This window comes from Dipodomys merriami, unplaced genomic scaffold (assembly GCF_024711535.1).
Source record: "Dipodomys merriami isolate MVZ:Mamm:240054 unplaced genomic scaffold, mDipMer1.0.p SCAF_4, whole genome shotgun sequence".
NCBI classification, from domain to species: domain Eukaryota; kingdom Metazoa; phylum Chordata; class Mammalia; order Rodentia; family Heteromyidae; genus Dipodomys; species Dipodomys merriami.
In genome coordinates, this window is record NW_027205603.1 from 35,450,584 (window position 1) to 35,475,310 (window position 24,727).

General features: G+C 37.5%; 1 protein-coding gene across 5 annotated transcripts in view; it reads right to left on the reverse strand.

Annotated features, from left to right (window-relative positions):
• Positions 1-24,727, reverse strand: part of Asph (aspartate beta-hydroxylase) — a 204,273-nt gene that overhangs the window by 121,177 nt on the left and 58,369 nt on the right. For 4 of the 5 annotated variants that reach the window (XM_069990784.1, XM_069990785.1, XM_069990788.1 and 1 more), the window contains 10 exons: positions 22,150-22,242; positions 18,738-18,812; positions 13,139-13,261; positions 11,149-11,181; positions 10,454-10,510; positions 9,924-9,971; positions 9,451-9,480; positions 3,593-3,631; positions 2,892-2,927; positions 224-271 (listed from right to left, as the gene is read on the reverse strand). In XM_069990784.1, coding sequence (XP_069846885.1) covers positions 224-271; positions 2,892-2,927; positions 3,593-3,631; positions 9,451-9,480; positions 9,924-9,971; positions 10,454-10,510; positions 11,149-11,181; positions 13,139-13,261; positions 18,738-18,812; positions 22,150-22,242 — 582 coding nt within the window. The remainder of the gene's footprint in view (positions 1-223; positions 272-2,891; positions 2,928-3,592; positions 3,632-9,450; positions 9,481-9,923; positions 9,972-10,453; positions 10,511-11,148; positions 11,182-13,138; positions 13,262-18,737; positions 18,813-22,149; positions 22,243-24,727) is intronic. The other variant, XM_069990787.1, reaches the window with a different exon arrangement.

Sequence of the window (24,727 nt, forward strand, 5' to 3'; positions counted from 1 at the left end):
GACTAACACTCCTCCAACACAGCACATCAGATAAGCACTGGACTTTCTATTACTTGGGCTCAACTGATCAAACAGATGTTTGCTTGTTTTGTTTCTAAGTCTGGAACTATGAATCTTTTTTTCTCAGGATTTTTACCCTTTACAGGTTTATTACACAAAGCTAGTATTCATATCAACAACATTTGTAAATTAAAGCTACAATATAGTTAATGTAATGTCCTACCTGGTGGTACTTCCTGTTGATCTTCTTCCACAGGTAGGGCACTTACTTCTAAAAGAAACAATAAAGGTATAAATCACACAGCATGGACTACCAGTATTTGTTATGGTTCTTATTTTTACAGACTTTCTTAAAAATTCAATTGCAAGTATCATAAAATTTAGGTTTTTATGCCACTCCAACAAAGAAAAGAGTTAGGTATAACTAAGCAAAAATGTGTATTTCTCAAATATTCTACTTTACAATATGATCTTTCTAATTTTAAAATTCTGCTAGTTGCTCAAGAGATAGGTGTTAGAATCTGGATTTTCACTGAAATTTTGAGTCCTGCTTAATACATGATCTAGGGAAAGACTTGTAAAACAGCCTTAATTTTTTTTATTGGAAAGCTTGTTCTTTGGATGATGAGTTGGAACTAAGAGCTTTGTACATGATTAAGTGTGTGTTCCACCTCCAAGCTGAGCTATTCTGAAGCCTGAACCCTTGAAAAGTTTTTGCCTTCTAACTAGTTTTAACATCAATCATGAAATATAAAGGAATGACAGTGAAATACAGTATTGCCAAATGTTATCCTTAAGAAAATTTTTTTTTTAAAGGGAATCTCCAATTTGACTTTTTTTTCTTTAATGCTAGGAATTGAACCCAGGACTTTGGATACTCACATGCTCTACCACTGAGCCACACTTCCAAACCCTGAGATAACATATTTTAAGATTAATCTAAGACTTTTATATGTAAACTTTAACCCTCTTGTCTCTTTCCTTGGTTGCTTCAACCTAATTACAGCAAAAGAAGACACATATTCCCACCTAGCAGTGTAAAATGTATGATTAGATTTGTTCAGTGAGATTATATCACATATAATCAAACTTAACAAGCTACTTAACATTACCTTAATCTAGAGATTAAATTGTTTCTTTTGCTCCTGAAGAATTATAAGAGGCTTTGTCAAAGGAAGTATTTTTAATAGCATTATCTAAAATGCAAAATATGAGTGCAGTTAATCGTGTTTTTATATTAATTTGCTTCTAATTATAAGAGAAACATGCTCAAAATGAAATACTGGCCATTTTTCACATAAAAGGAAACATAAAACATACACACAAAATCTCCCTAACCATTGCTCATGAATTAACCACTTTTTCAATTATTTTTCATCATTTATTATTACATTATGTTTTCATCTTAACTTCAGTCTTAAAAATATAATACAATACTTTATCTGAAATTTTAAATGATACATTGTTTATTTTGTAGCTAATCAGCTAGGAATGTGGCCTAGTGGTAAAGTGCACACCTACCATGCACTAAGCCCTGGGTTCAATTCCTCAGTACCACATAAAAAAAAATAAAAATGCCTAATCAGTTATATGAATACAACCTGAAAGAGCTACCTATGTAGGTTACATTTTCTTGCCTCAGGTCTTTTTAAAATTTTTATTTTTTAATGTTTTTATTTTCTTCAAGCAGTTATACATAGGAGTTGCCATTCAACAAAACAATTTATGAATATAATATATCTTGATCAATATAACACCTTTCAACATTCTCATCCATCCCTCCCCACTCACCCCTTCCTCACTTTTTCTTGTCTTTTTGAAATCAACTCTTGTTTATGGATTTCACTCTCACAAACAGCTGTGGCCAAATGCAAAGGAGTCTTTCCAGTCCTGGGATTACTGAGCTGTAGACAAATCAATCTATTTCTACATATTCCCCCTTTTCCTTCCAGCACATTCTTCCCAGTTGGTTTTCATCTTGACTCATTGGTTCCTCATCTTCCACCCAAACTCAATGTTGGTATTCCTAAGAGCTCGGTGCTAGAATAACCTCTCTGCTCTCCATTTCTGATTCTCACTGAACCAAACTCTACACAGCAATGCCCTTCAGAACATTCCTCCTAGAGAAATGAGGGATGGGAGGTGGGAGAAAATCTCAATGCACTCATTCCTGGTACATGATTACTTTAGCATGTACACAGCAGGCTCACAGTTCCTGTGCAGGAGTCTCCCCTACCCCTCTCCACATGTATTTTTCCCCATTTCAGATCAAAGTATTGGGGTTTTTTTTCTTGTCACCTGCTTAGCAACATAACAGACTCAATTTAACAACTGATTTCTGCCCACAATTAAGAATTTATCACCAGATCACTTTCTCTGAAGTGGCCATCTTCTCTACTCAGGGTAACCTTCTGAATCCCAGCTGCTATTTTCATAGCACTATCTTATCGCCATCACTGATCTTTTCCTAATCTTTATCATTCTGACCATTAGAATGCCAGTCTCAAGGAAAAGATAAATTCTATATCATTCACTCTATGTGTGTGTGTGTGTGCGCGCGCGCGCGCGTGGCGCAAAGTCTAAAAGCTTCCCTGAGCCTTTTTGCTCAAGGGTAGTTCTCTACCACTTGAGCCATAGTTTTATTTCTGAATTTTTCATGGCTAAGTGAAGATAAAAAGAGTCTCACAGACTTTCCTGCCTTTGAACTGCTATCCTTAGATCTCAGCCTTCTGAGTAGCTAGGATTACAGGTGTGAACCAGCAGCACCTGGCTTTCTTCATTCATTTTAATACTCCTAGTTCCCAAGCCCTGTGAGACAGCAAATAGGAAGTACATAAATACTCATGCAATGCACTCTAAATGCAGGATGTATTTCTATAAAATTAACTTACCTTCCTGAACCACATTTGAATCTTCTATAACATTATCTAAAAAATAAAAGCAAACACATATTACACTGACTCACCTCCATTTACATCTCAAAAGTAGCTAATCTCTACTTAGATATCAATGTGTTTTTTCCACTGGGTTTTAGTATAGAGACACTCATGACATTTATGCTAGAATCTCAACTTTAATTTGTAAATAAAATCTGCACCATAAATATGAAAGAAATATATAGTTGGCCCTCTGTTTCCCATCCACTGATTCTGAGTTCATAGATTCACCAAAGATTGAAAATAGAAAGAAATTAGTGCATCAGTACTGAATACACAGACACATTCTTGTTATTATTCCTTGCCCAACACAGTATAAATACTGGAATAGCATTTACATTGTATCATGATTCTAAGTAACCTAGATGTGATTTAAAGTAAACAGGAGGACATGCATAAGTTACCTTCAACTATACCATTTTATGTAAGACACTAAGTGACCTCATATTTTGATATCTGTAGGGCATAATGGAACCAATCCCATTGCAGATACTAAGAGGCAATTACATTGACACCGCTCAATTGCTTTCTCAGTGTCTTGAACAGGTCATGTATATCTTAGTATATCTATTCTTTGTCCATAAATTAGAAGAGTTTTAACAAATGGGAGTAGAAATCTGCCTAAAATCCCCCTAACAACAAAGAAACGAACTCACCTGAAATTTCTATCTTTTCATTTTCTGAAGGTTCATATACTATAAAATAAACAGAACACAATCCTTTAACATTGTATAACTTTCCTTATAATAAAACAGACAACACATTCCTGAGTAGTCTTAAATACTAGAACCACCTGACTTACTGAGAAATGCAGATTACAGAGCAGGGCAGGAGGCATTTAGTCAAGTGAAATAAAACAGGCCTGGATTCAAACTCCAGGTCAGTAACTGTTCATCAACAACGGGTGGTAATTTCCTCTATACAATGGGGGAAATGCAAGGTACTCCCCCCAATCACTCATTAGCATGATTTAATCATTTGTTTATACTCCAGTGATACTGAATTTCCCTCTTGTTCCTTAAAGCTTTTTTCATAATTGTAATGTTTAGAGCTAAAACCTTGTCTGGCATCACCTCAAACCCATTTGTAGCAGGCAGATTCCTATTCTGTGCATGGGCCAAGTCTAACTAGCTAACTTAGAAGATCTTGGCTGCTGGCATCTTAGAAAGGGTTGGTGGGCAGGTGCTTAATTCCTCATGAATCAGAAACCACCATCTATTCTGCTATAACCTACTAACACAGGCTCTAGACTTTGTCTTCTTTGCTACAAAAGAAACAAGCCTAGTTTCCTTGCAACCTTGTCCTTCGTTAAGTGCCTGGCACTTGTCACAATCAATTAGATCTTCCAAAATCTCTTCAATTTTCTGGTACATTAAGAGCAACCTTTCTTAATTTCGTCTTCATTTAATAAAGAGTATTTTTTATGAGCACCTATTCGTATTTTTGGAGGGGGGAGGACAATCCTGCGAATTGAACTCAGGCCTACGTACTGTCCCTGAACTTTTTTGCTCAAGGCTAGCACTCTACTGCTTGAACTCCACTTTAGGGTTTTTGGTGATTAATTTGAGTTAAGAGTTTCGTGGACTTTCCTGCCCAGGCTAGCTTCAAACCATGATCCTCATATCTCAGCTTTCTGAGTAGCTAGGATTATAGGTGTGAACCACTGGCAACTTTCATATTTTTAATAACATATTAAAAATGTTTATTTGGGAAGGGAGGAATGAGAGGGAAAGAGGGAACAGCTTACACTAGGCAAAAGGAAAGAAATATAAACATTACCTGATGTGGAAGAAATAATTGTATTGTCAAAGTTCATAGAAGTCACAAACTTTATAGACCATGATAATGACAATTTGCCTTGTGAAGGTTAAAATGTGTTTGTGACTTTAACTAAGTATCACTATTGCACAATACTGTGAAATATGTGAAATTTATATAATCACCTAATCTCAATTTTAAAAAAAAGTGAGAGAAGGGATGGATTAGGAGTGATGGGTGACAATGTTGTCAGACACCTTGTATTCATATACTGTTTTGTAGAATGGAAACGTCTTTGTACAACTATTTAAAGATAATAATAATAAAAAATGTTAAAACTTGTAACTTGTAACTCAAATATTTGAAAAGTAGTAACTATCTAAAGTCATAAAACTACCACTATTTTCTTTACATCCCATCAACTCATTCTATTTCATCTCATGGCCTTTACCCTTCTAAAACATACAACAAGGCTAAAGACTCACTATTTCTTTTTGGAGTACAGTCAAAAAGAAAAACTTCAGTAGTGGCTCAGTGGTAGAGTGCTTGCCTCGCATGCATGAGGCCCTGGGTTCAATTCCTCAGCACCACATAGAGCAGAAAAAGCTGGAAGTGGAGCTACAGCTCAAGTGGTAGAATGCTAGCCTTGAGCTGAAGAGCTGAGGGACAGCGCCCAGGACTAGAGCTCAAGCCCCACGACCGACCAAAAAACAAAAAATACAGTAGATAGAATCATTCAAGTACATTTGAACTACACATCTTCCTTATAAGTTACTGTTATCAAAGTAGGAAGCAGAGATTCCAGCTCCATACCCACCCCCCCAGGTGGGAAAAAAAGAAAGAGAAGAAAAAAAAGGAAAACAGAACTTACGAATAGGCCATTCAAAATGATTAGTGTATATCCTACATAGGATAGCCTTCTCAGCATGATGCATTAAATTACCAGTTAGAGAGAACTGTGTTAACATATACACCTAAACTGACTATCATAATCATTCCTTATTCTAGCATTCTCAGAATTCCTGACATACATAAATAAATTCAAATAACCATTTGAAGGGTACAGTTCCTGAATCATTCTGATTTTTTTTTCAGACCAGTATCTCTTAGCCAAGAGTGTCTTTTACTGATGAGATATCTCAATTTTGCTGATAACTAACAATACTTGACTCCTCTCTGCCTGCCATGTGTGGGCTCCTGGAAAGATCCTTTTGCTTCTGTCCGGTGAGCACCTACTACTTTTTAGATATTTTTGGTATTGGGGTAGAATCATTTTGCTCTTTGGTGGCTTTTGGAAGAAGGCGCACAAGATCAGTACTCACTTTTGTCATTCCCAAGTAGAGTCAATAAACACATGCTGCCCTCAAACACTCAGCCAAGTTTTTCTCAGGCCTGCTTCCCTTCACCCTCCTGTACAATCTGATTTCTTCAGAGTCATTGACATTTGATATTGCCTCTCCTCACTTCTCCTCCTTAACCCACTCCCTTCTGTCTTCCAGCCTGGAAGGCTCAGGCTGAGTAAGGCAGCAAGTCTCATTAAATCTATACAGTGTTTTCTAACCCTGTCATATCTGAATGGTTTAGCAACAGACCTAAGCCCAAACTCTGCCCTGGACTTCAGTGAGACTAGACTCTGTTTAGTGTTTTATTTCTTTCTTAATCTTCTTTATCATTTTATCCTTTTCTTGGCAGAAGTTACTTGTGAGATTTCTTCAAAGACTAGCCATACTATCTCCTCTGGACCCATTCTATCTTCTCTCATGGAACCTCAGAGTTTGACTCCAATGAGAACATAGAAAGGATCATTACCACACCCATACCAGGTGCTTCTCTTCTCTGATGTGAATCCTATCATGATGCCTCTTTGATCATCTCTTGGCTGTCTCAAAGCCACCTTACTTATCAATATGCACAGAGTTGGGCTCAGGACCTCCAGACCTTTGTCTTCAAATCTCTCCTATCTTAGGGAAAATGCACCACCATCCTTAAGCTTGCTCTCTGTCTGTACTTGCATATCAAGCTCTGCCAATTTCACCTTCTAGACGTTTCTCAGCTTTGTCCATTCCCCTCAACCTTCACCACACTACACTAGCTCTGGTTTAAACTCCTATCAGTTCCATCCCATTTATCCAGTGAAAAACTTCTTGCCAAGGTCACCTGTGAGAGCATGCGCTCTAGACCACAGGCATGTTTTCTGTAATCACAACATATGGGTCTCAGTACATGACACCACTGAGCAAGCGCTTCATGAAACTTATCTCCTTCAGCTCCTCATTGGGCAAGAGATATGACTCAAGGACAAGTCATATCTAGATGACTGTGTTAGCTAGCTGGCACCGCAGATCTATTCTTATCTTTGTCTTCAGTTTGTTACATGTTAGATCTGTAACCTGTTCAAAACACAGATCTGGTGTTTCAGTGCCTTGCAGGGTGGCCCATGGGGAAGGTAAAGCCCTCCACCTCACTGACAGACGTCTGGACTTGGACCACCTCAGGCACATCTCTGTTCTCACTCGCAGTGCACCTCAGAAACCCCATTTACTGTCCATCCACTCTTCTTTCTCACCTCATCAATGGCCCAGATCTTCTCTAGCCTCACCTATAAACCAAGTAGTCCCTTTATTACAGACTCTTGTTACACTCTATACTGGTTCCCACAGCACTTACCATAACTGTAACTGAATGCTTACCCTGAAATTATTGATTAATTTCTGTCTCATGATAAAATATAAGGTCTATGAGAGTCCAGACCTTGTGGTCCTTCACTAGAGTTGTTTAGTATTCTCTGTGTTGGACACAAAATACTCCATGAGTCACATATGAACAAATACATCAGATGACAAGACTGTACCATCACTCCCCAGCTTAGTCCAATGCAGCATCGGGCTTTCTAAGATATTTTTGATGTGGGAAACTGGTATGATTTTGTTCAACCACATGTTTTCCAGGTTCTGGAGTTGGAGTTTCACATAGAATATCTTCTGTTCTCCCAGTGAAATGAGGCTTTGTTTCTACCCCATTTACTCTGTCTTTTATAGGCCAATTGCTTGGTTTCCATGGTCTGGTTTCTGAATTTCTGCAGATTTATTTTTCAGTATAAAGAGAATAGTCCTCTGTTAGTTTATCTACTTTGAAGACTAAACTTTAGAACAAAGTCTCAAATATCCTACCAAATTATGATGAGTCCTTTATATTATATTCACTTCCCTTTAATATTTTGAGATACATTTATTATTATACTGTACCTATAAAAATACATGATTTAACAATATCCTTTTTAGCATGTTATCTAATTTTTATACTTACAAGTTTGAGTCAAGATTCTGTTAGATCTAACTTGAAATTGCATTCCAAATGTGTTCTAATATATATTTAAATTATTTCAATGATTGACAGACATAAGTATTTAAAATCCTATTTCGGTATCAATCTTTAATTTCTAAATCCCAATTTCCCCTACCTATTCAAAGTTGAAAATTTAAATGTAATCTCAGTGGCCAAGTTCTTTAACTTCTTATTTAAAAAAACATATTGTAGGTGAGTACAATCTAGAATTCTTCTAATGGTATCATGTATGCTCTGTCTTCCATATTCAATACAACCACAGCTCATGTTATTTTCTCACTTTACTTCATAAGCAAAGTTACACTCAGCTGACCCTTTCTTTTGACAGTCACTTTCAAAGACAATATAATTAAAATGCATTAATTAAAGGCTCTATTTCCCAGTTTTCAATTTTGGGCCAATTATTTACCTTCCCCAAACCTTATTTCTTTCATCTGTGAAGAGGAAGCCTATATCTGCTTTATGGAAAAGAAAATGCTTGGAGACAAAAGCAGCTACAATGCCTGAAATAGAAGTGGGTGCTACCCATGCTGTGGATTTGCCAGGCTGCTTTTCCAATGCTGCCATAAAGCCAAGAATCCAATTCATCTTCTCCTTCCCTACATGGCCCATCAGTCACCTCTGACTGTGACACCAACTAACTGTGGCTCCAACTGGTAGAAGCAATTAGTATAGTTAATGTCTGACTATACAAGTTGCTCATACATGTCTTAGTCAAAAGAGAGAGACTAGGGGTGCACAGGAACATAAGGAGAAGAGTGACCAAATGTAGTCATTATGTTCTATGTGCACTATGTAAAAAATGAACCATATAACTTGAAGACAGGGGAGGAAATGGGGGAGAATAAAAGAAGGGTTGATACTGAAGAAGCAGTATACTCATAACCTGACTTATGGAATAATAATCCCTTTATATAACTACATAATAATCATGAGAGAACAATTCGTTTTTAAAAAGGATAAACTATAAAATAATGAGACCAGTGTTTTGAATAATTTGTAACTGCAACTTACAAAAAGCTGGAGAAATGGTTTGGGGCTATGGAAGAACCACTAGAACAGTTAAAAGAATCTGCTCAAAGTGTGATTCTTTGAAAACAACTCTTCATTTGGATGATCTCAGTTATAATATTTACAGCTTAAAACCCAATTCTTGATATCTTACAGTCAAATTGATATATATTATTTAGATTTTTAAAAATTTATTGTAAAGGTGATGTACAGAGGGGTTATATTTACGTAACTCATAATGAGTGTCACCCCTGTCCTTCATTCACTCCCAGTTTTTTCCCTCAACTTCCTTCCTCCCCGCACTCCACTGTATAGCTCATGTCCAACATGGTATCTAGGCAAACTGATATATATATTTTAAGACAAATAGGTGGGATAAAGCTAATAAACACTTGCAAACCTGGTTCATCTTGGTATGATGGCACATCATCTGCAAGAAAGAGAATTAAAATGAAGTAAATCATTAAACAAATCACTGAAGCTGCTTAGCTTAAAAAAAAAAAGAACACCTTAAACACTAATTTCTATTCCTTTAAACATTAGTATACGCATAAGTAGTAATAAATTCTTCTGCCTAAAAGCAAAGAAAGGGAAAATAAGTTATTTTTATAAAAGTTCCTCAAAGCAAGATACAGAATATTAGCATTGGGACTTAATATGCCGTTCTGTCATGGAGCATTTGTTGGTAGACGAGTAGAGACAGAGGCAGATTCCTAGATGCTCTTTTACAAGGCTAATTTTGTTACAAGATAAATCATCTTGCTAAAATTGCCTCTTGACCTCTTTGAAGGGAAAACTACCATCTAAACATAGTACTACAACTGAAGAGCTTTACATACATTCAAAAATCTAATGAAAATGTTCATCCAGTACCTGTGGTAGGGGACAGTCTGTCATCATCTGCAGCTGGCTCACTGGGAACTAAAAAGAAAAAATATACCTTTCACAACATGAAAAGCACCAAACACAGCAACAGACACCATTTCCTGATGCAATATGAATTTATTGCTAGACTACATAACCTTGTAAAGCACATACTATTAGTACCATTTAGTAAAGTGTAAGCTGAACAAAGTTCTATCTAGTACAGTCTAAGTTGCAAAGAAGGACTTTTCAGCAATGAGATTTGTACCCAGCCTGACACTAATAAACTATATAGGCTCCTCAGTTTTCAGCATCCTACAAAGACCAAAGTCCCAATGGGGATATCCTCTCTTTCTTCTTCATGTAATATTAACTGTGCTTAGCGATTTATAGAAATATCTGATGAATCAAAAGTGATTAAAAGTACTCTGAAGAAATCTCTGTTATGGAAGTGGAGCCAGCTGTTTACCCTGAGTTAAAATAGCCCTGGTTACTGATTCAAACAGGAATTCTTACAAATAATTTTTATAATCACAAACCTGGGATTTCCTGGTTATACATCATCTCTTCCATATCTTGATGATGGTCTTGTGAAACTATAAATTAGGAAATAATTAGGAAATTAGTGATTTCCCCATGTTTCTCTATAAGTATTCTAAACTAGAAATTCACATTTCCTGATAAGGACAGAAATGTCTAATCAAATCACAGATTATCAAGCACATTAACTCTTAGTACCAATAGAAAGAACTGTGCAGAATGCAAAGTAAAAAGGAGAATATGACAGTTTTACATGTAATGTAAAATCTGACATTAATGTAACCACCAAACAGTAGTTATATTCTCATTTAATATATTTAGATTAGTTAGCAAATGAAAACAGAGAGACAGAGCCAAAGAGCAATTGTGGGTAAGTTCGCCTCCTGTCCAAGCAGGAGTATCTACCTCAGAGAGGCCCTTTGAGTGACACAGGGCCCAGTTCTCACCTAGACTCCATACTCAAGTACTCTATATGGTCTAGCTTCAGACTGTCATATAGTTCTTATTTACAGGTATATAGTGCTGAAGCTACACAGCTCTTAAATGTCACTATGCAATACCATGTGGTGTTCAAGCTTGGAATGCATCATCTACTCTTACAGGAAGGAAAACTAGCCAACAATAGAAACTTAATGATAATCTGTGAAAGTATTCATTCTAATTAAGAAAAAATGATATTAAGTCAAAATCTTACCAGTCTCTTCTATAGAGAATCTATCCTCAGTTTCTGAAAAAAAAAAATTAGGACTGATAGTACTACTTTCATAAAAATCATTTCCAAACACACTGTATATGTCCATTCTGAATAATGTTAATCATTGATTTTTAGAACCAAATAGCCACAAAAACATGAAAATATGAGTGCATGTCCATTTAACACTTTATCATCCAACAGCACAATGAAGTGTGTTTCACATTCTCTCATCTGATCCCTGTAACAACTCTACAAAGTGGTCAAACGCCAAACTCTGTTGTTTTTTTGTTTTGTTTGGCTTTTTTTTTGGTTGGTTGTGGGGCCTGAACTCTGGGCCTGGGTGCTGTCCGTCTCTTCAGCCACTTCCGGCTTTTTCTGCTTAAGTGGTGCTGAGGAATCGAACCCAGGGCCTCATACATGCAACCGCTGAGCCACCTTCCTAGCCCTAAACCCAGTATTTAGAGAGGACAATTAAGGTAGGGAGACACCATAACAAAAGCTAGATTCAGGAAAAGTTAATTTCTATTTTACCTCACATTCCACTGTGCTGTCCCATTTTCTAGCCCTGTCCTATCATTTCCTAGAGTAAAAATACAGGGTCTACCAATGGGAACAGAGGAAGTATGAAGTAGAAGTTATGTTTGTGGAGCTAAACAGAAAATGTGTTGATTACATACATTTCTCAGCAAAAGTGCTGCCACCACACAGTCTGTCATGCTTCTAAAACCTTTTTCACATTTTAAAGTATTTGAGGCTCTTAAAGAAAATTTGTTGTAAAAGCGGCACCATTACAAAATTCTGAGCCATAATGACCAAAGATAGGAAACAGGGACATGAAAAATCATTTACCAGTATCCTTACTCAGAAATTACGAAATTTTCCCACCAGAATCACAACATAAGTAACTATTAAAGCTCTAAGAACCTAAAGCTAGTCTGTAACTATCTATGTGCAATGTAAATGCAGGTCTAAAAGTACATACATGCTCACAGCACTTTCTTTGCATTTTCATACACACAAAATGCATGCAGTATATAAATTCTGTAGATTGCCATGACACCAAACCATCACAAATATCACTACTTCTATGGGAAAGTACATTTCCTTCTCTTATCAACAGGTACAGATATCAACTTTTGGAAATAAATCTATTCATCAAGTACAGGTGCCCACTTCTGGAGGAATTCTACAGTATCTGAAGTATGAGGAAGAATACTGAAACCCCACTTTTTCATGATTTTTATGTTTTAAAAAAGTTCTTGCAGGGCTGGGAAGGTGACTCAGTGGTAGAGCGCTTGTCTTGCATGCATGAGGCCCTGGGTTCAATTCCTCAGCACCACATAAGCAAAAAAGAAAAAAACCAGAAGTGGCGCTGTGGCTCAAGTGGTAGAGCGCTAGCCTTGAGCTGAAGAGCTGAGGGAGAGCGTCCTGGCCCAGAGTTCAGGCCCCACAACCGGACCAAAAAAAAAAAAGTTCTTGCAATCTTTCAGCAGCTACATTGAACAGGATTTTATAAGCGAAAGAATGAATCTTGCCCATTTAGATATTGCCAATAATTACTTTTGCACTATGAGAGCAAAGTTTAACATAGCAAGAAAAGCTGAATGTGCTACAAAGCTTAAAATATTTACTGTATAACGAAAAAGCTTGTCAATGTCTGGTATAGAAGCTGTGAATTGTACTCTACCCATAGTAGATAGAGATTAAGTGTAGTAGTTCACCTATTGCTTGAATTTAGTAGAACAAATGACATCTGAAATTTCTTACTGCTGTAAGAAATTTACATACTGAGTTTTCCTTGTGCTTTGAATCAAAATCACTGAGAGAAAATTTCACTTTAAAGCTTTAAGCTTTGCCATCAAACAAGTTAAAGTAGGATCTGAACATTTAAACAATGCTGGTTCTTAAAGGGGTTTAAGAAATATTTCAATAACTACAATTATTAACTGTGTATTGTATTTTATCCTGAAGCCAAATAAATATATTCTACCTTCATAAAATGTTCCAGGTTCCAGGTTCTGCACCCTATCATCTATATCAGTTGCTGTAAGGACATCATCATACTCTGGTTGTAGTTCTCCTGCTGCTCCATCTGCTTCTAGCTGCAGGTCATCTACACAAGGACAATGAACACATTGATACAGGTAACAAATGGCCAAAGGCAGAAAGCAACTTAGACAGGGACTTTTCACTTGAGACATGACTGTCCAGTCTTCTTGCTCTAGCCCACAGCTAAGGGCAGAAGCAGCTGCCCACATTAGCATATGAACCCAAGTAGTATAGGCACTTCATGTAGCTCTTAAGTGCAATACATTTTATGAATGAATAGCTGAATTCATAATTAAGTGTTTCTTCACTGATCTCTTGGTCAGAAGAATGGTCACACCAAGACCTTTCACTGAAAACTGACAAGGAACTCCATGTAATGATTTAAAACGACTACTCAGATACAATGTAAAAACAGCTGGCCACTGATGTTTATCACATACAGACCATGAATACACCTGTACTACACTCTGTACCTAAGCTGCCCTGTTTGGTCTTTAGTTACACAAAGATGCTCATTTTCTTTTCTTCAATGAGCTTTCATGATATACTGAGTAGTTTGTTTTGTGTAGATGTTGGACATGCTAATTAATCTGACAATTAGATTATTATTACAACCCCTCCCCCCTAAAAACAAAATCATCCCTCTAGTAATGAGACATAGTTTCCAGCAGAGAATTTCCTGTTAAAACACTAAAGAACGTGAGGGAGTCAAACTAGGCTGGACTCTAGAGGCTAGAAAGTGGCTTCTTCATTTAGGCTATTCTAAACCAGCTGTGTGACTGTAGGCACATTACCAACCTGCTCTGTACCTGAAATTTTCTTTCCATAAAATAGAAATAGTAAATGTATATTGATAACAATGCTGTGAAAAGAAAAACTTAGAAAAATGCCTGATCCATTATAAGTAGGTAGGTGTTTCTACCATCACCACAGTAATTTCGGATTCTACTGAACTTACCATGAAATTGTCAGAAGCCCTTGGCATGGTGCTCCTTACACATGTAGACCTATGAATGTAGGTATGATTTACAGGCCTCTACCTCCTTATGTATTAGTTTTGTGTCATTTCAGTTACCCAGGATCAATCACAGTATAAAAGTATCAAATATAAAACTTACAGAATAATTTATAATTTCTAAACTGTGTGCTGTACTGAGTTGTGTGATGTAATCTCCCTCTCACCTGAGAGGAAATCTCCCTTTTGTCTAATGCATGCATGTCTCTGCTATCCACTCATTAGTCAGTTGCCATTTTGTTTAATAACAGATTGACTACCACAGTATCACAGTGCTTGTGCTCTTAATTACCTTATCTTACTTAAATGTGGGCCCAAAGCACAAAAGCAATTGTGGCTTCAAAAGAAGCCATAAAGAGCTTTCTTTAAATGAACAGGTGAAAGTACCCAACTTAAGAAAAATACACTGAGATAGTGATGTTTAAATAAAATTTTCCAAGAAATTTATGATAGTTTTGCTGTCTCACTTCAAAGTGCTAAAGTTATAGCCACAGTGCATGAGAAATATATATATATACACACACATAAATATGTATGCATACATACATATATATATATATAAAACACTCATATGTAGATGTTTAGATCTATTATTTCAGGTACTGTGAACTTTTTTACCCATATTACTCATAAAGAAGGGGGCGGGCACACCATTTCATGATGCCTTCCCATCACAACCTCTCATATTTTTCTGCTTATTTCAGATTGTCTGCTTCTCTATAAACAAGTCACTCAATCTGTAATTCCTGTTGAGAACTGCACTATGATTTTTCTTGTAACCATATTTCTCTTTCATTATTCTCCTTCATTCTCTCCAGGGCAGCTTACAGGCAGTCAACAGAAGTGTCTCTGGGTTTGGTAGGGAACCTGCAATGCACTGTCCACTGACCATGGGTCTCCACTGCTCAGCCAGCAACACCACACCTGAAGACACATCCTGAGGCTCACCCGATCCACATGCTGCCGTGTCCTCTGCACTCACTGTCCTGTGCAGGTGGTACTGTGGTGTTGCTCTGGAAGATGAAGCACTTGAGGCACTCCCCTAAAGCTGCCCAGCTAATAAATGGCTATAGGCCATGAACCCAGTAATGAAATGCATGATAACAGGGACCAAGAAACCCAGTAATGAAATGCATGATAACAGGGACCAGGAGGCCACACTATTCCTAAGAAGATGAAGAGGTGGGTAACACCTGTCAACAGACAATATAACAAGTGGAAATACCAATGAAGGGTATTACAAGGAAAAGAAAGAAGGCTCGCTGGACTAGAGGAAAAGACTAGAAGGCAGACAGAGACTGAGAAGAGACAAAGCACAACTAGCTGGGCTTCATCAACCATGGTTTATTAGGGAGCAAGAACAGAAACAGAAATCCAGCTGGATGCCACCACAGGGTCATAGCAAGTGGTGACAGTCATAGCTGAGGTATTGGAGAAGCAACATCTATTGTAAAGGCAATGAGGTAATATTGACAGAACTTGCTTGAGGATTTGATTTGAAGGAAGAAGAGAATTCAGTCAACTGCTGAGTTTTTCGATGAAGAAACTATACAGATCACATGTATTGAAATGAACTCCAGGAGATGGAAACAAAATGTTTTTTTACTTTGTTGCCATTTTTGTTTTCATTTCCTTTTGTCTTGTTTGTTCATTTGCCTATCTTTGGGATGGTAATCGGGGACATAGAAATGGTGACACAAAAGGTGAACTAATGCAGCCATAATCCTCACTAGCCATTATGTTGAAAATAAACTATATAACTTGTGGGTGAGGATGGGAGGGAAAAACTGGGAGAGAGCAAGGGGTAGGTATGACATTGCTCAAAAAGAAATGTTCTCTTTATCTGACTTACATAACTGTAACCTCTGTACATCACCTTTACATTAACAATACATAAATTTAAAAAATTATACAAGAGTAGCAAGACCATTAACAAAAATACTGAAGACTAACTTAACTTCAGTGTGGGGCAGGGGTGAGGAGCTGTGAATGCTGCAGGCCTTCCAGGTAAGGAGCATCTCAAGGTTGAGCAACCCACAGGACATTCCCATGGGGAAGGGTCACGGGTGTTTGGGGTTGGCTGTCATCAGGGCTGCAGCCACACACACAAAAGACATGGCATAAAAATGATACTTAAGAGCCAGGCACCCTAGCTCATGCCTGAAATCCTAGCTACTCAGGAGGCTGAGATCTGAGGACCACGGTTCAAAGCCAGCCTAGGCAGGAAAGTCTGTGAGACTCTCATCTCCAATTAACCACTAGAAAACCAGAAGTGATGCCGTGGCTCAAGTGGTTGAATGCTAGCCTCGAGCTGAAGACCTTAAGGACAGCGCCCAGGCCCAGAGTTCAAGCCCCACAACTGACCAAAACAAAAAAAAAATGGTACTTAAGAGCTATAGACTCTCAATATAGTCGTCTCAGACAACAAGTGTTTTGAAAGTATTCAATCAGCGAGATACAGAGAAGCCATGCTTCGGGAGGTCAAATTGGGAGTCTATTAGAAAGCCAGCTACTGCAAGTGGACTCATGTCCAAAATCACTTGCAGTTCCAAACATAGCTAGCACAAACTTTATAAAGACAAAAGAACACATCAAGACAGATGTCACATGGTATGAGGACTAGCAAAACAGGTTTTACTGAAGCAAAGGAAGCTATCTAGAGGGAACAATCAAGGGCCGGTTGTCTAGGGGGAACAATCAAGGACCACCAAGGACAAGTATTTTCAGGGTCAAAACTTTCTTAGACCTAAATAACCCACGACACATCTGCAATTCAGAAAATGAGCTATAACACCTCTGGAGTGCTTAGTAAGCCATAACACAACTGTAGTTCAAAGAATAACCTATGTAACCTCTAGAGTTCTCAGAAAAAGTCCCCATCATCTACTAAGATGCCAAGAAGGCAGTGAGGACAAGATGGAGTTACTTAGAACCAGTATCCATATTTCAAAGGTCTCTGTAAAGATGAATAGGGCCATTCCTGACCAGAATGGTTGAATTCTTTTTCAATTGAGTTACCCACCCCGACTGGCCTTGGTACTTTCTGTGACTTTCCACTTCTCTCCACACCCCATCTTGAAGCTGAGTTTGAGGAACCATCTTTACTCCTTGTATACCGGTATGACCTTTTGACTTCCCTGCTGCACAGGGGCCTCCTCCTTCCCATTTATCAGGCAAAATGCAGGAACAGGCCTAAGCATCCCCAATGGCTTTGATTCCTCTTAGATCAACGCATCTTTTCCTCTCCTCACTCTCCACCTCTTCAGTCCATGTGCCTGCCATTCTGAACAACTTTCAGTCCTGCCACTGGCCTTCCACACACATGGCTTCCTCTGCTTACATTGCCCAAGGTGAGCTCTACTCAATCCTTTCCTCCTACATGAAGAAGGCATTTCCTGCAGGAAACTCCTTCTGAGTTCCATGTCCTTCAGAGTATCCTGTTTCACTATGAATTCTCATTAAAGCAATCAGTAATTACCAGTTTAAAGAAAAACTGCTGCTGGAATAGGTAGGTCTCACATGTTCATGTGGGCATTTATATTCTGGTGTGGCTGTGAAGAATCAGATACTAGAGGGACATAAGCTTCTATACCCTAGCAGCCATCAGCATAATCCAGCTTAAGTGGCAGAGAATTGTTTGTTTTTATGGCACATACTTTTCCCTTTAGGCCTAGCCTTGAATCATAACAAACCAACAGTAGTTTCATACCATAGTGTTCTGTCCTTCATATCTACTTCATGGGTTTTATTTGGGGGCTATGCTATCTGCCTTTATTGAGGTTTGCTTAAAGAAATAGCTTCGTACACTTATTGCTGGACTATGATTTAAAACTCTATAAAGAACTCGATGGGCTGGGAAGGTGGCTCAGTGGTAGAGCACTTGCCTTGCATGCTTGAGACCTTGGGTTCAATTCCTCAGCACCACATAAGCAAAAAGAAAAAAGCCTGAAGTGGTGCTGTGGCTCAAGTGGTAGAGCACTAGCCTTGAGCTGAAGAGCTGAGGGACAGTACCCAGGCCCAGAGTTCAGGCCCCACAACTGGACCCCCCCTTCCCCCCAAAAAACAAAAAAGAACTCGAATTCCACCTGAGTTAGAACTAAGTGCTGAGAGAATGCTTTCATATTTTCTATAAGTGGCACACTTTATACTTCTCTGGTAATACAACCTCTAAGTTTGCCCTTTTTGCTTTGGAGATCCAGCCAAGTATGAAGTCAAACACACACCTGGGGTGAGGATGAAGACAGCTCTTAAGTGAGCTACCATAGTCCACTGGCTTGTGTTCTTTACTATGACTCCAGACTATTCTTCACAGTTCATTGGTCCTATTTATCCTATTTTATTCATGCCATCTTTGTATTAAATGTGTTTAGTAAGGAGAATGAAGTACATCTAGTAATATTTCAATGACTTGGAAAAAACTGGAAAACCCACTGAAATATACAACTAACACTTTAATTTTTAAATGAATCCAAGTAATTTTATGTAAAGATTTTAGCAATTCATGACAGTATATTTTAATCCATACCATGATCTGTGTGTACCGTTTCATGGAGAAGAGACTGAATCTGTTCTTTTATTTCATCTTCAATATTCTGAGGTTCTAAAAATCACAAAACATCACTAAGTAGAGCATATAAACATTACTATGGGACTTTAACACTATATAAAGATCATCCATGCATATAGATTACACTGTGTTTGCATAATGTCAGTTTCCTACATCTTTATGCTGAGAAACATGGTAGATATTTAGAATTGGTTTTGTTTTTCAAACAAAACAGAGTAGTAAGGGACTGGCAATAAGATTTTTTTTAATTAATTCAGGTACAGATTTGTTCTATAAACAAAGCCTGACCAAGTACAAAAGTACTGGGTAGGAGAAATAGGGGAGAAAGATGGAAGGGACCACACTAATCAAGATGCAGTGGACTCGTAAACTGACATCAAACCCATTTGTGTAACTATTTTAAAATATTTTTTAGAAAATTTTAAAGGGCTTCAGTTTCTATCTTAAAAAAAAAAATCATACTAATGACTGACAGCAAGGATGTGGTACAAAAAATGTAGACTAAATAACATGGTCAGGCACAATACTCCCTGACAGCCAGGGGAAGAGGTGTGTTTGCTGGTGGGAGGCCCTATAGCAATCAGAATTGGATGACCATGTCTAGAAGTCTGGAAATATGGGTAGAAAATGACCACACTGGAACTGACAATCTTTTGAGCTTTAGAGGACCACCTCTGACAGGTGAAAATGGCAAAATACAAAAGTAAACAAGAATTATGGCATTCCATCCAACAATACCGTCATGCTCATAGGATTGTCAGATACACTGCAACCTAACCCAGCAAGTTAGAAACGACTACATTGACACTATTGCCAATTTTGCATAAAACACAATCTACATTGTGGATAAAAGTAGTGCTAGACCTCACCTTGATATCATAAATGCTGCCATAGGAAATAACCACAGTGGCATCAGTTGTTTCAAAGCGCTAATTGTCAGTGTCAAAGGTGCAACAAGTTAACTTGAACTTTAGGCAGGGAAAGTTTAACTATAAATCACTTCAAACCATTTCTAAGGCATACATCTAGTACTTTTACAGATACTTGTTTCATCAACCATCTTTTTATATATATTGTGGTACAATTATTCCGTTCCTTGATGAACTCCAAATACTACAAATGCTGAGAACATCAGCCAGGGAGACAGGAAGGGAATCTAGCAGATGACAGAGCTATACTTTGGATTAACTCTTTAATGGCTCCCCACCCTAACTGAATATCTAAACTCCAAGAGCTACAGAAATGGTTCCTCACACCCCATGAGGCCATTCAGATAGTAGAAGGACATAAGCTCCTTCACCCTAGCAGCTATTCATTTTCCATGATTCTGTAAATGTTCTTCCTCCCTGCTGGACAGGCTAAGTAGAGCAGAAGCCAGACTACTGTGGGTTAAAGAATGAATGGTAAACAAAGGGAAATGTCAGTTGTAGAGTCTTGATTTTAAAGTCCAACTACTAGGAGATGGATTAAATAGCACATAGAGGTCAAGAAAGGATGAAGAGCTTTATTTTATTATTATTATTGTTGTTGTTGTTAGTGCTGGTCCTGGGGCTTGAACTCAGGGCGTAGACAATATTCCTGAGGTTTTTTTGCTCAAGGCTAGTGCTCTACCATTTAAGCCACAAGTTCACTCCAGCTTTTTAGTAGTTAATTGGCTAAGAGTCTCATAGACTCTTTTTTTGCCTAGGCTGGCAAAGTAGGTAGGATTCCAGGTATGAGCTATCAACACCCGGCTATTCATTATATATTTAAGAGTGTTACAGAACTGTGTTTACACAGTAAGTAAAGACACAGAAGAAAGAGAATCTAAGGATTCAGAAAGAGAAATTTTAAGATGGCAACATTCATGCCAAAAGAAAATTTCCAAGAAGTTGAGATGGTGGGGGAGTTAATAATAAACCATAGGGGCAAATGATCAATATCTTGTGAAGATATTAACTATGAAAAGGACAAGTGGGGCGGACATGGGATATGTCAGTGACAGTACTAAAGTTAAAAATAAGACTTTCCAACTATAAACTTATTTAGTACAAAATTTAAAATGTTAAATTCAAAATCATTTAAATTATAATAAACTGCCCTATGATTATAAATTGATAAACATAACACTTAAGAGCAACATACTGATCTTTCAAAGAAAGAAAAATCAGATCATATTCATTACTGCGGACCTAGGGCTTAAGATATCAGTAAATATGTGGTGTCATACACAACACCTCCAATAGATGGCATAACAAAACCAATTTTCTTTTTTCTTTTTTTTTTTTTTTTTTGGTTGGTCGCAGGGCCTGAACTCTGGGCCTGGGTACTGTCTCTCATCTCTTCAGCTCAAGGCTAGAACTCTACACTTGAGCCACAGCTCCACTTCCAGCTTTTTCTATTTATGTGGTGCTGAAGAATCGAACCCAGGGCCTCATGCATGCAAATCAAGCACTATCACTGAACCACCTTTCCAGCCTGAAACCAATTTTCTTTACAATCTATTAAAAATGCAGAAACTAAAGATGTTTTATAATATTCTGATTATGAAATGACTGTAACAGATTAAAACTTCACATACTAATAATTAAAATACTTCAAGATTTCCCAATGGGTCATAGTGTCTTGAATATCTGTAAATGAGGTAAACTGATCCACAACTCTCTCTATAGAACATAATCAAATGGTAGTCTGCGATGTTTTTGATATATACACAGAACCCCAATATAAAATGTAAGAGTTCAGGCACTGGTGGTTCACGCCTAGAATCCCAGCTACTCAGGAAGCTGAGATCTGAGGATCAGTTTGAAGTCCACATAGGAGACTGTGAGACTCCGTAGCACAATTAAACACCAAAAAAGCTGGAAGTAGAGCTGTGGCTCAAGTGGTAGAGTGCTACCCTTAAGGAAAGGAAAAAAAGGGGGGGGCCTTAGGGACAGTATTCAGGCCCTGAATTGAGCCCTAGCAAGGATTAGAACAACAACAAAAAAAAAAAACCAAAAAACAAAAAAACAGGGGGCACTAATTACTCCTATGTTATAAAATTACATGGTGAATGCTGGCAACCCTGGTGTAGAACAGGTATCTACTTTTACTTTCAATGTAATGTGTGCTACAATTCTACTAGAAGTGGAATCACGAAATCACATTTTTTTCTGCTGTTGCTAGCCTTGTAATATTTAGCAACAAACAAGTGTGCCTCAAATACTCAATGTCAAACATTTAAACTACCCTCTGAAACTTTTTACTAGGAAAAAAAGGGGGGGCTTATTAGATTCTAGAACCAATTCTATGAATAGTGAGACACGAATTGTGGGAAATTGAATACTGTGTAAGCTCAGAGAATACCTGTCAAGCCATGAGCACCCGGCAAGGCTTGGAAGGCACTTACCTGTCCCCACAGGGGCCTGATCCTCTGGCTCATCGTGTGGCTCAGCCTCCTCCGGTGGGAAGGTTGACTCAGAAACAGATCTTTCTTTAAGTCCTGCATTTTTTATTCACAAAATTAACTCAAGTTTTTAAATCTTTTTTTTGACATTAAATCAGGAAAAAGAACACTCAAAACATTGACTCAGTGGTGCTAGGTAATTCATATTTAAGTAGCAAGTAGTCTTCTCTTTAACTTCCAACAGGCCTTTTAATATCTCTAACTTAGCTTCTCTTTTAAAAAAAATAATAAAACAATTAATTATTGAGTTATTCATGGAAAACAGTCAAGACTAAACTTCCAAAGAGAAATGTAATGAGTCCAAGCTCCTTCTGTGTTTGTGACTAATGCACTCTATATATTTTCACTTAAATGTTTATTATTCTTGAAAACTACAAATAGCTACAAATAAAAAATCATGTATAACTCACTATAATTTTCTTGAGGCTATCTCTACACATAATCATATAAATTATAAAAGTTAAAAGATATGAAAATCCTTTCTTAAAAAAGTACAATGGAAAATAATATACTAGAATTAACACGAATACTAATTTTGAAATAAACAATACTAGTTATTTGAGCACTAAGATGTGTCCTCAACTATAACTACTTAAAAACTAATCTGGGATGAAGAGCCTGCCTCCTGAATCCTAGGCATCTCTGAACTAAAACTCGTGTAAAGCAGGTTTGGGACTCTGTGCACAGAAGTGGTCTGCAGTGAAGGGGTCTAGAGGTTTGCTTTGAAAATGAAGCACTTTGTACCACTATTAACATGTACTGCTCTAATCTGGAAAATTCTCATTTTTATGTCTTTTATTTTTTTTTTGTTCTTGGTATTTTTCCATATCATTCTCACCTCCTGAGTAACCAAGATTACAGGCATGAGCCACCAGCACCCAGCTTCTCTTTGATTTTATCTCTTCACTTTTCACTCAGTGACAGCATGCTGCCAAGTTCCTCTTCCCATCTTAAGAGAGATTGACCCTGGGATAGACATCCACCATACCACTTCTACCTCCTCCATTCATGCATTTCCAATACCACATGCACCCAAAGCTGAACACCAGATACTATTACATTAAGTGTAAATCTAATTGCAAATGGATTTCTAGAGGATTATATAAAACATCCACCATCTAAATTGTGGTTCTGTTTCTGGGAGTTGTTAACAGGTAGAGATGAAGACCTCTTCAAATACTTCCCATTTCTAATATACAATGACTATTCAGTCACTTCTGATTTGAACAACCTAACCTTGCATCCCTCAACAGTTACTGGGCAAGTTCTGCTGAGTGAATAGAGGAAAGCCAAAGAATCTTTGAAATCATGGTTTATTTTTGCCCTCTCTCAAAACAGCATTACCACTTGACCACTTGCTGAAGGGCTGTAGGAGTCCAGTGATGTTCATCTACTCTGCTAGTCTAAACCACTAGAGTGTACCTGCAGGCCAGGCCTTCTTATTGCCCTGAATGGCTAAGAGCTGTGGAATAAAAGGCTTCCCATTAGTTTTGCTACTATTTACCAGAGTCATCTCTCTGGTCCAGTATCCAGCTACCATTCCAGTATCATAAATTCAGTTTGCTCAGGACAGCCTTAATTACTCTCAACAAAGAAAAATTAGTACAATCCTTCACTAAACCCTCCCCACACACACACATACACACACACACCAAGCATCATGGGTAGCAAGCTCCCTGAGTGGCTGACATTATGATATATTTTCACATCAAATTATATTTAAATTTCTTGAACATGCCATTTATACTGGGCTTGAAGAAAGATTTCACTTACAAGGAAAGGCAGGGATCAAAAAGAACCAAGTACTCATTACCTGATTCATGTAACTGTAACCCCTCTGTATAATCACCTCTATAATAACAATAAAAATAAAATAAAATAGACATTCCAATGCTAAAAGTGTTGCTTCTGAGTAGACCACTGTTTAAACATACAATGTCCCAAGGGGTTGGCTAAAATGATTTGTCTTTAAAATTGAAAAGACAAAAAATAAGGACCATTAAATACAAGGAAGTAGAAGCTGGTAACATGAAAAAAATAGGTTGCAGTTTTCTTTTCTATTCAAAGTGGTAGTAGAATTGTAAACCTGCAAATACCTAGTCACAGATATTTCAGAGGTGAAATCAGCATAAATAAGGAAACAATATTTTATACATCAAAGATTCTTCAGATCATATTAATGCATCTTCTTTCCTCAATCCCTATAAACTTTTAAAATTGTAAACAAAAATTTACCCTAGTCTAAAACTGCTTTAATAATCCATGTAGAAGAAGTCACTCTAACAAGTGTTTATGATGCTACCATAAAAGAATAAAAATTACCATCCAAACAATACAAATGCAATGAGAGATAAAAATACTACACAAGAGCAATTCAGAGTCAAAGGAAAGGTTTTCAAGCTGGATTTATTAGGAAGTACAAAGGGAAAAGGATTCTGAGATTCTAAAATACTCAAAATTTCCATTTTGAAACAAGATATATCAGTTTACAAGTCTATAAGTTGACAAACCACCTTGCACA